Source organism: Elephas maximus, chromosome 25 (assembly GCF_024166365.1).
Source record: "Elephas maximus indicus isolate mEleMax1 chromosome 25, mEleMax1 primary haplotype, whole genome shotgun sequence".
Taxonomy (NCBI): Eukaryota; Metazoa; Chordata; class Mammalia; order Proboscidea; family Elephantidae; genus Elephas; species Elephas maximus.
The window spans coordinates 44253117-44269403 of record NC_064843.1 but is presented as its reverse complement, the minus strand read 5'-3'; the positions used below and the strand labels follow the sequence as shown (position 1 = coordinate 44269403).

At 42.4% G+C, this 16287-nt stretch overlaps 1 protein-coding gene across 1 annotated transcript in view; it reads right to left on the bottom strand.

The window, feature by feature from the left end:
- Positions 1-15336, bottom strand: part of SHLD1 (shieldin complex subunit 1) — a 99522-nt gene extending 84186 nt beyond the window's left edge. Inside the window, exons 1-2 of the mRNA XM_049868822.1 lie at positions 15294-15336; positions 6633-6815 (exon numbers count right to left, since the gene is read on the bottom strand). Coding sequence (XP_049724779.1) covers positions 6633-6810 — 178 coding nt within the window. The 5' untranslated portion in view covers positions 6811-6815; positions 15294-15336. The remainder of the gene's footprint in view (positions 1-6632; positions 6816-15293) is intronic.
- Between the last annotated feature and the right edge of the window lie 951 nt (positions 15337-16287).

The following is a 16287-nucleotide window of genomic DNA, read 5'->3' as shown; positions in this document are numbered from 1 at the left end:
GACTCAATCTAGGAGATTAAGGTTGTGTTTTGAATCAATCTCTTTTGAGATATAAAAGAAAAGGGAGCGGAGAGACAGGGGAAGCTTATACCACCAAGAAAGTAGTGCCAGGAGCACAGTGCATTCTTTGGACCTGGTCCCTGGGCTGAGAAGCTCCTAGACCAGGGGGAGATTGATGACAAGGATCTTCCTCCAAAGCAGACAGAGAGAAAAGGCCTTCCCCTAGAGCTGGTGCCCTGAATTCAGACTTCTGGCCTACTAGACTGTGAGAGAAGAAACTTCTGTTTGTTAATGCCATCCACGGGTAGTATTCCTGTTACAGCAGCATTAGGTGACTAAGGCAATAGCCAATATGCTACAGAGACTGCCTGATGACAGTGTTATTACATCAAATGGACGCAAATTAGAATCAACCAAAAGGAAAGACACAGAAGACAAAGTCCAGGAGGGTCCCAAACGTGAGCTTCTACTGTCTTCCGCCCACGGAGTCAGTATGTGTCACCCTCCTAGCACATCGATGTGTGACAATACGCAGAATATTCCCAACTGGAGAAGTTCACCTGAATTTAGCAGTTTAGTGCTTTTATTGGAGTTTCATTACACAGGCATGACTGACTGAATCGTTGGTCATGTGGCTGAACTCAGTCTCTAGCTCCACCCCTCTCCCTGGAGGTTGGTTCGAAGCTTCCACCCTCTAATCACACGGTTAGTCTTTCTGGCATGGTCAGCCCACATCCTGAGTCATCTCTTGAGCATAAACTATCAGGTGTGGTCCAAAAGGCCCAACATGAATAACAAAGACACTAAAATCTGGAAATTCCAAGGGTTTAGAGTGACCACCCAGGAATCAACCAAATTCTTTAGTGCAAAGTTTCAATTTTTTTTTTTTTGAGAGAGATTTTGATAGAAGACACTGGACACCTGTGGGATAGTGAAGAGGTCTAACAGGGGGACCAACCAAAAGCCCACTGTCATTGAGTCGATTCTGATGCATAGCAAGTCCATAGGGTTTCCAAGGCTATATATCTCTACAGAAGCAGACTGCCACGTCTTTCTCCCTCGGAGTTGCTAGTGGTTTCAAACCACTGACATTTTGGTTAGCAGTAGATTGCTTTAACCACTGTGCCACCAGGGCTCCTTTAATAAGGATTAAAAAAAACAAACTCATTGCTGTTGAGTTGATTCCGACTCATAGCGACCCTACAAGACAGAGTAGAACTGCCCCATAGGGTTTCCAAGGAGCAGCTGGTAGATTCAAACTGCCGACATTTTGGTTAGTAGCTGAACGTTTAACGACTGTGCCACCAGCGCTCCTTTAATAGGGAGAAGGAGAAAAAGTGAGAAAAATTGGGATTCCATATGGCATGGGCGTGGAGTGACTCACCTGTTTGTGGGGTGCACACCATGTACCTGTGACGGTGGCACAGGTTTCCTGTTTTCCACCTTGACACAAATTTTACAGGCTTTGTTCCCCTGCTGAATAATGTATTATTCGCACACGTTATTCTGCACGTTAGATTATTCAGAAGGTGAGATTCTGGACATGGAGTTGATTTAAGACTTCTGGAATGGTGTGATGGGGTGAATGGGTTTTGCATGTGGGAAGGATAGGAATTTTGAGGGATTGAAGGGTGGAATGTTATAGACTGAACTGTATTCCCCAAAAATATGTGTTGTAAATTCTAATCCCTATATCTGTGGTAAGGCGCCCTGGTGGCGCAATGGTTAGAAGTGCTTGGCTGGCGGGTCTGCCTTTGGAACCCACCAGCTCTCTGAGGGAGAAGGATGTGGCAGTCTGCTTCCATGAAGATTACAGCCTTGGAAGCCCTATGGGGCAGCTCTACTCTGTCCTATAGTATCTCTATGAGTTGAGTTTATACCTGTGGTTATAATCCCATTTGGAAATAGGTTTTCTTTGTTATGTTAAGAGACCATCCCAGTGTAGGGCATGTTTTAAGTCAATCACCTTTGAGACATAAAAAAGAACAGATTAGGACAGAGGAGAGAGTGGAGATGGGGGAAGAGAGACATCAAGCCACATGAAGATCACCAAGGAACAGAAGCTCAAAAGACCTTCCTCCAGAGCTAACAGAGAGAGAAAGCCTACCCTAGAGCCAACACCCTGAATTCAGACTTCCAGCCTCTTGAGAAAATACATTTCTGTTCATTAAAGCCACCCACTGTGGTATTTCTGTGATAGCAGCACTAGATTGCCATGTCTCTGTCAGTGACACAGTGACTTTCCCTCCGGGAAGTGGAGGGAATATGACAACTCCCTCCTCCAACAATGATCATGCCATGGGCTGAATTTGGGCTCCACCTAATTCAATTCTGCCTAGGACTCTCACTCCTTGTAAGGGGAACTTGCAAAGTAATCCATAATCAGCCTTAAGCTATGTGTGTGGGAAATGGAAACTTTTTATGTTGTGACAAAATTCAGCCATCAAATCCATACAGGTGTATCTTTTAATAAAATAATAATAGCAGTTAACATTTACTCATTCATTTCTCACAGAAGTCTTTATGGAGCACCTGCTATCATGAAATTTCTATCCCAGGGGGAGAAGACAAACAATAAATAAATATTCGAGGAAATATGTAGGGTGCCAAAAAAAAACCAAACCAAACTCGTTGCTGCCCAGTCGGTTCTGGCTCATAGCGACCCTATGGTGCCGGATGGTGCTAAGTGCTGTGGAGTAGAATAAAGCAAGAGGGGGATATGGACTGATATAAGGGAGCAGGAGGGAAGGGAGGGTGGCTCTGAGATGGGGGTAGCAAGGGTAGGCCTCTCTGAAGGGTGAGATTTGAGCAGACCCTGGCAGGAAGGGCAGTAGAAAGCCAGGTGGCTATGTGAGGAAGAGCGTGCTAGGCAGAGGGCACAGCCGGGAGGGAGGGGAGATCCCTAGGAGATGAAGTCAGAGAGGAGCCACGGCCCGGGGCCCAGAGGGCCTGGGGAGCTATGGTAAGGACTTGGGCCTTTCTTTTAATCATATGAAAAGCCATGGAGTTTTGCACCATGGATTAACATGACCTGATTTATGTTTTAAAAGGATCTCTCTGGTTGCCATGTTGAGAAGAGACTGTAAGATAAGTGAAGATATAGATAGACTAGTTAGGAGGTTGTAACGATAATCCAGAAGAGAGATGATAGTGGCTTGGGCCACGGTGCTAGCAGTGCCAGGATTTGCTGATGAAGTGGATGTGAGGTTTCAGAGAAAAACAGAAGTTGAAGATGATGCCTAGACTTTTGCCTGAGTGAATGGAAGATACAGATGGTTTTTTGAGGCGAGCAAGCAGCGATGACCAGGTGTATGTTCATGTGTATGGGTGGGGTGCAGAATAGCAGGAGAGTAGAGGAACTAGAAGGAGCCCTGGTGGTGCAATGGTTAAGTGCTTGGCCTCTAATCAAAAGGTTGACGATTCAAATCCACCAGCGGCTCCGCAGGAGAAAGACCTGGCCATATGCTTCCATAAAGATTACAGCCTAGAAAACCTCATGGGGCAGTTCTACTCTGTAACACATGGGGTTGCTATGAGTTGAAATGGTTTTACTTAAAATGGGAGATATTACAGCATGTTTGTACAGTGATGGGAGTGACCCAGTAGAGGGAGGAACCGAGGATGCAGGACAGAGAGAGACAATCGCTGGGGTGACATCCTTGGGACCTAGTGCACAAGTGGAGGATAGGACAGGGACAAATCTTCCAAGGAAACAGGAGGGAAGGAAGCTGGTGGACCTGGAGCATGAGGGTGTGGACATTCTCTCCAGATTGCTCTTCTTCTCTTGATGAAAGAGGAAACAGGGTCACCAGGTGGGCGAGGTCGAAGGTGGAGGTAATGGAGGTTTGCAGAGAGAGAAGACACGACACAATCATCCAGGAGGACAGGCAAGAGAGTATTCTAGGAAAATGGTGTGTGATGGATGGGCAGCACTAAAGGTCCACTTGAAGGTGGAAGGTCACGAATGTAAGAAGAGCCCAGTCCACGTGGTGGTGTGTTGAGCAGTCCAGGTGCTGAGTGGTGAAGAATTAGATTTCCCAAGAGCTCACTGTGTGCCAGGTACTCATTCAACCTTCTAAGCTTCCCCCATGAGGTGGGTGTTATTATCTCCATTTCACAAGTGAGGGAACAAGAAAAGAGAGACTAAGTGGATTGTCCAAGGTCAAACCACAAGGAAGAAGGAGAACCAGAATGCACAGGAAGCAGTCTGGGCAACACTACCACCAACGCCACGTAAAACTGCTGTGTTAGTGTTTGAGTGCTCCTTGCTGTGTTTCAACCTTCACAAGGGTTTCCAAAAGAACCCTTTTAACATGAAGTGGCTAAAGAGTTTTAACCAATACTTCAGTGTAAATATTTCAACATACTTCTTGTTTTTAGAACTGTTGACCAAATTCAAATTAATAACAGTTGCTTTCCTCCGGATTATTCGCCCAAAAAGCAATAAAAAATAAAAACACTGAATTCCCTAAAAGAATGGAGCCACTTTCCTGAAGTATTCCAACAGACCAGCACTTCCAAAGTTGTGTTCAACTGCGTCCATTCACACATTCCAGGAAGTGCTGCTGATAGCCAGGGATGATGAACAAAATCAGTGAGAGGGCTGGAGAGTAATGTAGGGGCAGCAGGATGGGGAAGAAAAAAGAGGGAAAGCTAGAGGATCTAAGATGGTAAACCTAGAAAGAAAAAGGATAAGCAATCATTTAATTCTTGGTCAAGAGGCTGACTGAGCCTGATTACTCATGTCCCGAAAATCAGAACAGAATCACAAAAGAATTTAAAAGTATTTTTTTCATAGAATTCTTGAAGATAATGACAAGTACACATCCTACCTACTGCCATCACTGAATTCATTATTGTTGTTGTTAGGTACCGGCGCATCAATTCTGACTCATAGCGACCCCATGTGACAGAGTAGAAATGCCCCATGGGGTTTTCTAGGCTGTAATCTTTACAGGAGCAGACCACATGGCCTTTCTCTCAAGGAGCCACTGGGTAGGTTCGAACCACCAACATTTTGGTTAGTGGTTGAGTGCTTAACTGTTGCACCACCAGATTCCTTTCGTTATCATTAACCAAAACCAACCCACTGCCATCAAGTCAATTCCAACCCATAGTGACCCTGTAAGACAGAGTAAAAGGGCAACATAGGGTTTTCAAGGAGTCGCTGGTGGAATCAAACTGCCAACCTTTCAGTTAGCAGCCAAGCTCTTTACCGCTGCACCACCAAGGCTCCTTCATTATCATTAAGGGCTACGTTTCCTTAGTATTCAACAAGTTCTCTTTTAAAATACCCATTTGGGTGTCATAATAATGATAACAAGAATAAACAAACCAAAAACCAAACCCATTGCCGTCAAGTCGATTTCGACTCATAGTGACCCTATAAGATAGAGTAGAACTGACCCATAGGATTTCTGAAGAGCAGCTGGTGGATTAGAACTGCCAACCTTTTGGTTAGCAGCCGAGTTCTTAATAGCTGAGCCACCAGGGCTCCACTAGTAATAACAATAGTAACGGTAACAATAATAATAATAATGGCTATGCTGACTGCACACCCATATCTGGCAAACACCATGCTAAGTACTTTATACTGTTAAACCTAACTCCATGAGGCAGGCATTCCTAGTACCATTTTGTAGATGAGGACTTTAGGGCTTGGAGGGATTAAGACACATGCCCTCAGCTTTGAATACGGGTCTGTGGACCTCCAGGACAGGACTGGGTGATGAATGGAGTGGAGGTAAGCTTTCCAACCAGAGATGCTGTCTTGGTTATCTGGTGCTGCTGTAACAGAAATACCACAAATGGGTGGCTTTAACAAAGAGAAATTTATTCTCTCACAGTTCAGGAGGCTTTCTCTCTGTCAGTTGTGGGGGAAGGTCCTTGTCTCTTCAGCTTGCTTCCTGGTTCCCTGGGGATCTCCATGTGGCCTGCATCAGCCTTCCACCATCTTTGCTTCTTTCCCCTGCTTGTTTAATCTCTTTTATATTTCAAAAGAGACTTAAAACACACCCTACACTAATCCTGTCTCATTAACACAGCAAAGACAACCCATTCCCAAATGGGATTATAACCACAGGCATAGAGGTTAGGATTTACAACACATAATTTGGGGGGGACACAATTCAATCCATAAGATGGTCACACCTATTTCAGGAAATTATCATGAGGCTTCAGCAATAGATTTGTCAATTTTAGTCGGAGAAACTTATAGGGAACAGTTATTCATGAAATCCAAAGGCTTCACAAAAGGAATGCTAACGTCCCTATTATGGTTACCTATAACACATGACCCACCCACACTGCTATTTTCTACCGAAGTTTAAAAGAACAAAACAAAAGATAACTCCACCCTCCCCTGGTTGAACCAAGTGTGCCCAGCCACTGAATGCATTTGGCTGGAGATCAGAAAGGGACCCAAGACAAAAAAGAGACGCCAGGAAACAAACCCTAGTGGTTGTTACACCAAGGAGCTTTCCTTTGAAGCCTCTCCCTACAGCTCTGCTTAGGTAAGATGTTTTTCAACCCAAGGCAAAGAATCAGTCCTCAGAGAGCTGCTATTTCAAAAGTGACAAAGAACTACGCCATACCTATCTATCTGTTAGTTTGTTTTACACTCTGCTTCTTACCTGGATCCACATCAGAAGAGCAAGGAAAAGAAAAGGGTTCCAGAGAACTAAAAGCCTCACTGTTGGCCTCCTGGCAGGGCTTCTGCAGCACGTAGTCTCTTATGTCATAAGCTGATGGCAGGTCCAAAGCGCTGCTCTCCTCTGACTGGCTGGTTGGAGTGGCTTCCTGGGCTGCCATGGTCCCTGCCACAGCAAAAGAGAAAACAATTCAGGATAAAAGGCATTGATTATGTAACAGGACCCTTCAGAGAGCCAGGGCTTAAAGGGCTGAAGTCCCAGTACCTTAAACATCAAATGACAGTCAAACCAGAATAATTTACTTTCTCCCATTATTAATGGTCTTCTTCTCTTTACTTTGGACTCAGTATTTGTTTACCATGTTTTCTTCATCATGAGAAACAAATACTCTCACCACAGAAAGAAACCATGAATAGTTTCAGCTGGAAAATAAGCTGCATGTCTGATGATAAGGGGAAAGTTCAATCACAGACCAATGAAATTCTGTGCTGCACTATAAATCAAGAGTTACAAGAACATTTAATGAGAAGGGAAAATGTTCATGACATGTTAAATGTAAAAATGTTTTAAAACCATAGGTAGGTCAACAACGCAACAACAAAAAGACAAACAACCCAATTAAAAATGGGCAAAGGCCATGAACAGACAATTCACCAAAGAGGCCATTCAAACAGCCAACAAACACATGAAAAGATGGTCACAATCATTAGCCATTAGGGAGATGCAAATCAAAACTACAATGAGATACCATCTCACCCCTGCAAAAATGGCACTGATCGAAAAAAAAACAGAAAACAACAAATGCTAGTGAGTTGCAGGGAGATTGGAACTACTATCCACTGCTGGTGGGATTGTAAAATGGTACAACCACTATGGAAAATGGTATGGTGCTTCCTCAAAAAGCTAAAAATTCAGATACCTTATGATCCAGCAATCCCATTCCTAGGTATATACCTAGCGATCTAATAGCAGTGACAGGAATAGATGTATGCATACCTATGTTCACTGCAGCAGTACTCACAATAGCAAAAAAACATCGTATAACATGAATGAATCTGGAGAACATTATACTGAGTGAAATAAGTCAATCACAAAGGAACAAATATTGTATTATTGCACTTTTATAAGATGATGAGACAGAGACAAGCCTAGAAAGGGGTGATGGGCATGTCTGGGGAAGCTTTCTAGAGGAGAGTATCCCCAGCACAGGGCAGGGTAGGCCCAGGGGACAGTGTGAACATGGAAGAAACCAGTTTAGGTTAGCACAAATGGGATGGGTGTCAGGAGTTTAGAGCATAAGCCAAGAAACAGCCATGTACTGAGTAGCTGGGGAGGGACAAACGTGGGAAGTAGTCCACATTAATGAAAACTATGCAAGTGTTAAGATGGCACTCAGAACTTGAAAGACCTCAGAAATATGTATGAGTGAAAAATGCAGTTTCAGAATAACAAGAACAGCATAATAATGAGTTTTCGCTAGCTGCTGTCAAGTTAACCCCTGACTCATGGTGACCCCTTGCACAACAGAACAAAATGCTACCTGGTCCTGCACCATTCCCATGAGTGGTTGTGGATCAGACTATTGTGACCCATAAGGTTTTCACTGGCTGATTTTGGGAAACAGATCACCAGGCCTTTCTTCCCAGTCTTAGGCTGGAAGTTCCACTGAAACCTGTTCAGCATGACAGCAATACACAAGCCTCCACTAACAGATGGGTGGGTGGCTGCACTGAAAGTGCCCTGGCTGGGAATCAAACCTGGGTCTCCCACACGGAAGGTGAGAATTCTACCACTGAACCAAAATAAGAGTAATTAACATTTACCGAGTGCTTGTTGGATGTCAGACATTCTGCTAAGATAAGAGCTCCATGCACAATAACCCTGTGAGGCAGGTAATCCTACCAACTACACTTTAATCAGACCCAGACGGACAGAGAAGTAAACTAACTTTCCCAAGGTAGCTGAGCTAGAAAGCAGCCCAGCTTGGGTGACCCCATCTCCCAGGCCTCCCAGACCCCTGCATCTGCACAGCCTCAAGGACGCAGGGGAAGCGGGCAACTGATCAGGCAGAGATGGAGCTACATAAAAACAAGTCAGCAGTGAGCCTGGGGAGATCCTTCTTGTTTGAGGACACCCCGTCACATGCTGTCGTGGCCATTCCCTCAGGCAGTGAGCCTGCCAAGATTTATCAGCTGGTTGCTCTTGAAAGGAGTGGAGTGTCCAAGGTTCCCAAAGAAGCAAGAACATCCTGTCTTTTCAGGCATGCTTTAGTAGCCAACCAAGCCTGAGGCTTCAGCAAACACCTCAGCTGCGAGCGCTGTGACACCCCCTTCTCTCCTCATGTTACCGAACACCGGGCTCTGGAGGCTTCTGGAAGGGAACAAGCAGGTCAGTGAATGACATCAGCACACCGCCTTCACTGCAAAGGTAGCTTGAAATCAACCAAGGGTGTCTGTCATTAGTGATGTAAAACAAAAGGAATCCTTTTTGAAAACAAAAGCATATTGATGTGATATCCATCTTTTCTTTTAGAATATACACTTTTAAGTGTATATTAAATGCCAAATACATTCCAAACTGGGCATGGGACCAAAAACAGAAAGAAAGAAAGCCAAGTATCTATCCGTGCATGCAAAATAGATTGTTTAGGACTCTGTGGATTTGTACTGGAGAAAGCAAGCAATGGGGGCAGATGAGACCCTTTCTCTCGTTCTAAAACGACCTAGGCTGGAAAGTGGAAAGCAATGGTCCTTTCGTATGGAAGACTACCCCAGACCTCATGGTTCAACGTCCTTCTCTGGAAGTGCTTCATTTCCTCTCATAAAATGACTTGAACTACACAGTCTGAATATTCTTTTTCAATACCAGAGAGTATAGGATGCCCTGGATTGCAGGCAAAAGGGTCTCTAAGAACATAAAAACGGGCCCACCAGGTGGAAGCACCTATTCTTATCTGACCCTACACATGCTTAAAAAAAAAAAAAAAAAAAACATGCTTACAGGCCACATATATAAATCCATCAGGGTCACATTTAAGAAACGACTTAACTTTACTTTTTTCAATTAAGGCACTTGCCATCCAATGTTTTACATGAAAAATTTCAAGCCAAAAAAAGTAGAAAGAATTGTACAATGGACATCCATATACTCACTACCTAGATTCCACAATTAACATTTTATTATGATTTGTTTTATCACATTTCTACCCATCTATCCAACTCTCTACTCATCCATCAATCCATTATATAGAATATACATATATAAATACAAATATATACATACATATATATACACACACATACATATATGGAAATCCTGGTGGCGTAGTGGCTAAGAGCTACGGCTGCTAACCAAAACACTGGCAGTTCAAATCTACCAGGTGCTCCTTGGAAATCGTATGGGGTAGTTCTACTCTGTCCTGCAGGGTCGCTTTGAGTTGGAATCGACTCAACAGCAACGGTTCTTTTTGTTATATATATATGCATATAATTTTTTCTACTTAAATTTTAATATAAGTAAAGTCAGTGAAAGCTTCCAAGCTGGTGTGTGACACGATCAATTTGCATTTTCAAAAAATGCTCACTCTGTTAGCTGCCTGAAGCATGAATTGGAGGAGGGTAAATACAAAGCAGAAAGCATAGTCAGGAGGCTCTGCAGAAATGTCCAAAGATCTGCAAAGTGTGGAATTGGAGAGACCCAGGTTTGGCCCCTTGCAGTCACTTTGTAGCTGTGTGAACTTGGGCAAGTCACTTAACCTCAGTTTCCTCATCTATAAAAAATGGCTTGATGACTATAACTATCTCATAGGGTTGTTCTAAGAATTATATGAAATTAATGGATGAGAAATAATTAGTACCATACTGTGATCCATAGTGGCTAACTCCAATAAATGAAAGAGTAATAATTAAAAAAAAAAAAAAGATGGCTCCTATCTTCCTAACCTGCCTCTAGTCTATTTGCCCTCTCTTCTCCATCCGATAGCCATCTTGTTTATCCTTATCCAGTGTATCCTATGGTCCATACTCCTGTTAATGCCCTAAACTCTCCTATTTTGTCTTTTCATCACATCCTTTTTGGCTAAACACTAAACTAGACGAATCCAACTATTTCCATTCTACAGTGTGCTGGATACCACGATTGCCAAACAGGGAAGATTGGTTCTAGCGCCAACGGGGATGGGCTATCTGCCAGATAAATCCTGAGAGGTGTATCTCACAACTCCTTCTCCCCTCTCCTTGACTATTTCATGTTTTATCCACTCTTCTCACCTCAGAGCCTCTCCTGTCACACGCACACCTTCCTTCTCTTTTTCAGTAGATCCTCTCACTTCCCAGCTGACAAAAGAGGAACTACCTCAACTCCCCTATCAACCATGAGAAAGGCTCCTACACCTGCACACCACTTAGCCTCTTGTTACAACAGGGCAGCTATCCCTTCATCTAGTGAAGGCAAACACCTCTCCCTGAGCCTTAGATCCCACCCTTTGGACCTTTTCAGAAGCCTTCAGCAACTACAATCCCTCCTCTCTCTTTCGTTCCATTGGACCCTTCACAGGCTTTCACAATGCCCAAATCTCTCTCATTTTCAACAAAATCTGGAATGTTGGAAAGTATCCTTGTTCTCTGGAAATATATACTGAAATTTTTAGTGGTATAGGGATGTGATGTCTGCAACATACCCTCAAATGGTTCTGAAAAATTAGATAGGCAAAAAGATAGACAGATAGATAGATAAACAGAAATAGGCAGATAATGATAAAGCAAATGGGCAAATGTAGACAACTGGTGAATCTGGGAAGGGGTGTTTGGGAGTTTCTTGTACTAGTCTTGCAAACTTTTTGAAACTGAAAAATTATATCAGAATAAAAGACCACCGAGAAAGAAAGAAAAATAAAGGAAAAAGAGAGAGAGAGAGAGAAGAAAACCTTAGACACCTGCCCTCTCCCCAGCTAGTCTCCTCTCCCCTTTACAAATTTCTCAAAACGGCCTTCTAAATTGCCTCATTTCCTCATCTCCACCTATTGCTGTCATTCTACCATATAACCTCTAGAAACTCCTTCTTCTAGCACTCTGTTCTTTTCTTGTCAGGATGTTCCCCTCCTGCTTGCCCTCCCACCTCTTTGCCTGTTCTCTCCAAGTTCACCCTCCATCGCCAACTGGGCTTCCTCAAGGCTTGGCCCAAGACTCTTCACTATTCTTTCCTCCCCTAAGACGAGTTAGTTAACCAAACCAAACCAGCTGTTGTTGAGGCAATTCCAGCTCATGGTGACCCCAAGTTTGTCTTCTGAGGAGCTTCTGGATGGACTCAAGCTTCCAACCTTTCTTTTAGCAGTGACTACATTAAATGTTTGATCCACCCAGGGACTCTAAGATGTTAATTGCCTCCTAGAAATTTCTCTCCAGTCCAGATGCCCAGCATCAACTTGCACCTCAGGCGCCCTCGCTTTCCCTGCCTTAGGCATAATGGCCTTCCTTTAGTTTCTCCAGCAAACTCTGCTTCCTCCCACTGTACTTGTCCTTCCCTCCCGCAGCAGTGTACCTCCCTCTCCTGGATAACTTTTCGAAAAAAACGGAAGAGGAGGGAACACTTCCCAACTCATTCTATGAGGCCAGCATTACCCTCATACCAAAGCCAGATAAAGATGATTCCAACTCATAGTGACCCTGTAGGACAGAGTAGACCTGCCCCATAGAGTTTCCAATGACGGCTGGCAGATTCGAACTGCCAACCCTTTGGTTAGCGGCTGTAGCACTTAACTACTATGCCACCAGGGTTTCCTCCCTTATGAATAAAAAAATACAGACACAAAAATCCTCCATAGCATACCAGCAAACTGAATCCAGCAGCATATAAAAAGGATTGTACAACATGATCAAGCAGGATTTACCCCAGGAAGGCAAGGTTGTTTTAACATCTGAAAGATCAATGTAATGTATTATACTAAGAGATTAAAAAACAAAAACTATATGATGCAATATGTACCACTTTATATTAATAGGTTAAAGCAAAAAGTCACAGTAGTTGGGGGGAAAAAGCATTTGACAAAGTTAAGCATCCCTTCATGGTCAAAACACTCAACAAACTAGGTATAGAAGGATAGTTCCTCAACCTCAAAAAACATTACATACACAAAACCTGCGGCTAACATCATACTTAACGGTGAAAGCCTGAATGCTCCCTAAGGTCAGGACTAAGACAAGGACATCCGTTCTCACCACTTATATTCATTATTATACTGGAGGCTCTAGCCAGGGAAATTAGGCAAGAAAATGAAATGAAAGGCACCCAGATTACAAAGAGAGAAGTAAAACTATTTCTATTTGTTGACGACATGATCTGGAATATAGAAAATTCTTTTAAAAATCCACTAAAAATACTAGTAGAACTAATAAATGAGTTTAGCAAGGTTGCAGGATATAAGATCAACATACAGAAATAAATTGTATATATATACACACACAAGTAATGAACAATCTGAAAATAGAATTAAGAAACCAAATACATATGGAATAGTATCAAAAAGAATAAAATACTTAGGGATAAATTTAACAAAAGCAGTGCAAGAGTTGTACATTGCAAACTACAAAACATTATTGAAAGAAATTAAAGTAGCTCTAAATAAATGGAAAGATCTCATGCTCATGGATTGGAAGATTTAATATTATTAATATTCTCCAACTTGACCTACAGATCAATGCAATTCTTTTCAAAATCCCAGTTGGCTTTTTTTACAGACATTAAGAAGTTGATTAAAAAAGAAAAATTGTATGGAAACACAATGGACTCAATAGCCAAAACAATCTTGAAAAAGAACAAAGTTGGAGGACTCACATGTCCCAATTTCAAAACTTATTACAAAGCTACAGTAATCAAGACTGGATGGTACTGGCATAAGGAGCGACATATAGACTAGTAAAATAGACGATGACAGAGAAAATAAACCCTCATGTTTGTGGTCAATTGATTTTCTACATGGGTGCCAAGACATTCAATGGGGGCAAGAGTAGTCTTTTCAACAAACGGTCCTGGGAAAGCTGGATACCCACATGCAGAAGAATAAAGTTGGACTCTTACCTCATATGATATACAAAATTAAATAATGGATCAAATACCTAAATGTAGGAGCTGAAACTATAAATTCTTAGAAGAAAATGTAGGAGTAAATCTTAGTGACTTGAGTTAGGCAACAGTTTCTGAGATGACAGAAAAAGCACATGCAACAAAAGAAAAACTGGACTTCATCAAAATGAAAAACATTTGTATTGTAAACATCACCATCAAAAAATAAAAAGACAATCCACACACTGAAAGAAAATATTTGCAAGTCATATGTCTGACAAGTGACTTACATGTAGAATACATAATAAAGAACTATTAGAACTCAATAATAAAAAGAAATAGCAGAATTAAAGATGGACAAAGAATGGGAAAACATTCCTTTAAAGAAGAAATACAAATGGCCAGCAAGCACATAAAACAATATTTAACATCCTTAGTTGTTAAAGAAATGGAAACCAAAGCCACAATAACACTTCATAGCCACTAGGATGGCTATAACCAAAATAACAATTACAAGCTTAGAGGATGCTACTTTGCTGCAGGGTTTGTAAAATGGTGCAGACACTTTGGAAACAGTTTGGCAGTTCCTCAGAATGTTAAAACATTTTGAACTACCATATGACCCAGCAATTCTTCTCCTAGGTATATACCCGAGAGAAGTGAATATATGTGCACACAAAAACTCTTACTGGAATGTTCATAGTAGCATTATTTATAATGCCCAAAAGTGGAAACAACCCAAATGTCTGTCAACTGAAGAATGGATAAACAAAATGTGATATATCTATACAATGAAATATTTTTCAACAATAAAAACTAATAAAATACTTATACACACTGCAACATGAATATGCTAAGTGAAAGAAACTCATTGCCATCTTGTTGATTCCGACTCAAAGCGACCAAAACACAAAGAACTGCTCCATAGGATTTCCTTTTTTTAATCTTTACTTGAGCAGATTGTCAGGTCTTTTCTCTCTCAAGCAGCTCTTGGGTTCCAACCGTCCACCTTTGGCTTAGCAGCTGAGCGCTTAACCATTGCGCCACCAGGGCTCCTTACATAGTGTATGGTCCCATTTTTATAACATGTCCAGGCAAATCTATAGAGACATAACGTTGACTGGTGGTTGCCAGGAGTTGGAAGAGGGGGGTGAGGGGTAAATAGGGAAAGGGAGTGACTGCTAATGGGTACAGGGCTTCTCTTCAGGGTGATGCATAATAGTGATGGTGATGGATGGTGAATATACTAAACTCTACTGAATTATACACTTCAAACGGTGAACTTTATGCTAAGTGAATTATATCTCAAGAAAGCTGTTTAGAAAAAAAAAAAAAGAACTGTATCCCATCCAGTCCCACTGTCTGCAAATACCCGGGATTCCCCAAAGCAGAGACTGCCATGCACATGTATTGGGCCAAAGAAGTGATGGGGATGTGCCAGGGGAAGCCGCCAAAGCCTTCCAGTTGTCAGAGAACGATCTGATGCGTTGGTACGACCCTCGCCCTGCCCCCTTCCCAAGGAGCTACAGAGCCCAAGGAAAAATTTGGTGGAGAATGGTGTAGACAAGCCCCATTTACACTCACCACCCGAAACATCGGCAGCCCGGAACCGGAAGTGATCCTGCCATCTTTGTTATGGGAAAAGAAAGGTTTGAAAGGAAGTCACTGGAGCCATTTTTGCTAAGGGCAAGTAAGGGCAGTGGGAGGCAGATGCGGCCATCTTGGCTGAGGGAATTCGCCGTACCAGTGAGCTTTCTTTGAAAGGGAATTTGTAGTGGCGAAGGCACGGCTAGTTTGGGCAATTTCCAGAGGAAGTTTACTGAAGCAAGCACCTGACGGACACTAAGGAAACAGGAAGAATAATGGAAATTTAAAAGATTAAAATATCCACATAAAAAAATTAAAAAGTAGAGCGACATTAACAAAAAGGATCAAAATATTTTAATGTGTTGCCCAAAGGTAGCTCCTCCCAACTGGCAGAATTGCAGGACCACAGAAAGCCCCTTGAGTACACAGCCTCCTGTAGACGCTTAGGTTGGGATAAGACCCCACAGATTAGTGAAGCTGCACTTGAGATAAGGAGCACTGGTGGTGCAGTGGCTAAAGCACTCAGCTGCTAACCAAAAGGTGGGTAATGGGAACCTACTAGCCGCTTTAGCCGCTCTGTGGAAGAAAGAAGTGACAGTCACTTCCCCAAAGATTTACAGCCTTGGAGACCCTAAAGGGCAGTTCTGCTCTGTCCTATATTTGGCTTGCTATGAGTCGGAATCACTAATGTTTGGTGTACTACATGCCAGTCACTGTGAGCTGAAGACAACATGGGAGATGTAGTAACCTTTTGAAGGCAATTTAAGCATAAAATTAGGAGTAAAAAAAAGTTATTTTCCTACGAGTTCAGGCAAAATTACCACAGCGACTGTAAAAATTTCATTTTCTCTTCCAGCTTTTTGCATTGCTCATCAAAGTGCATATAGTTTTGATTTTTAACTTTATTTCATTTACTATATCTCATGAATATGCTATGGACTGCCGGAAGAACGAACAAGTCTGTCTTAGAGGTAGTCATGCTTGGGCATAA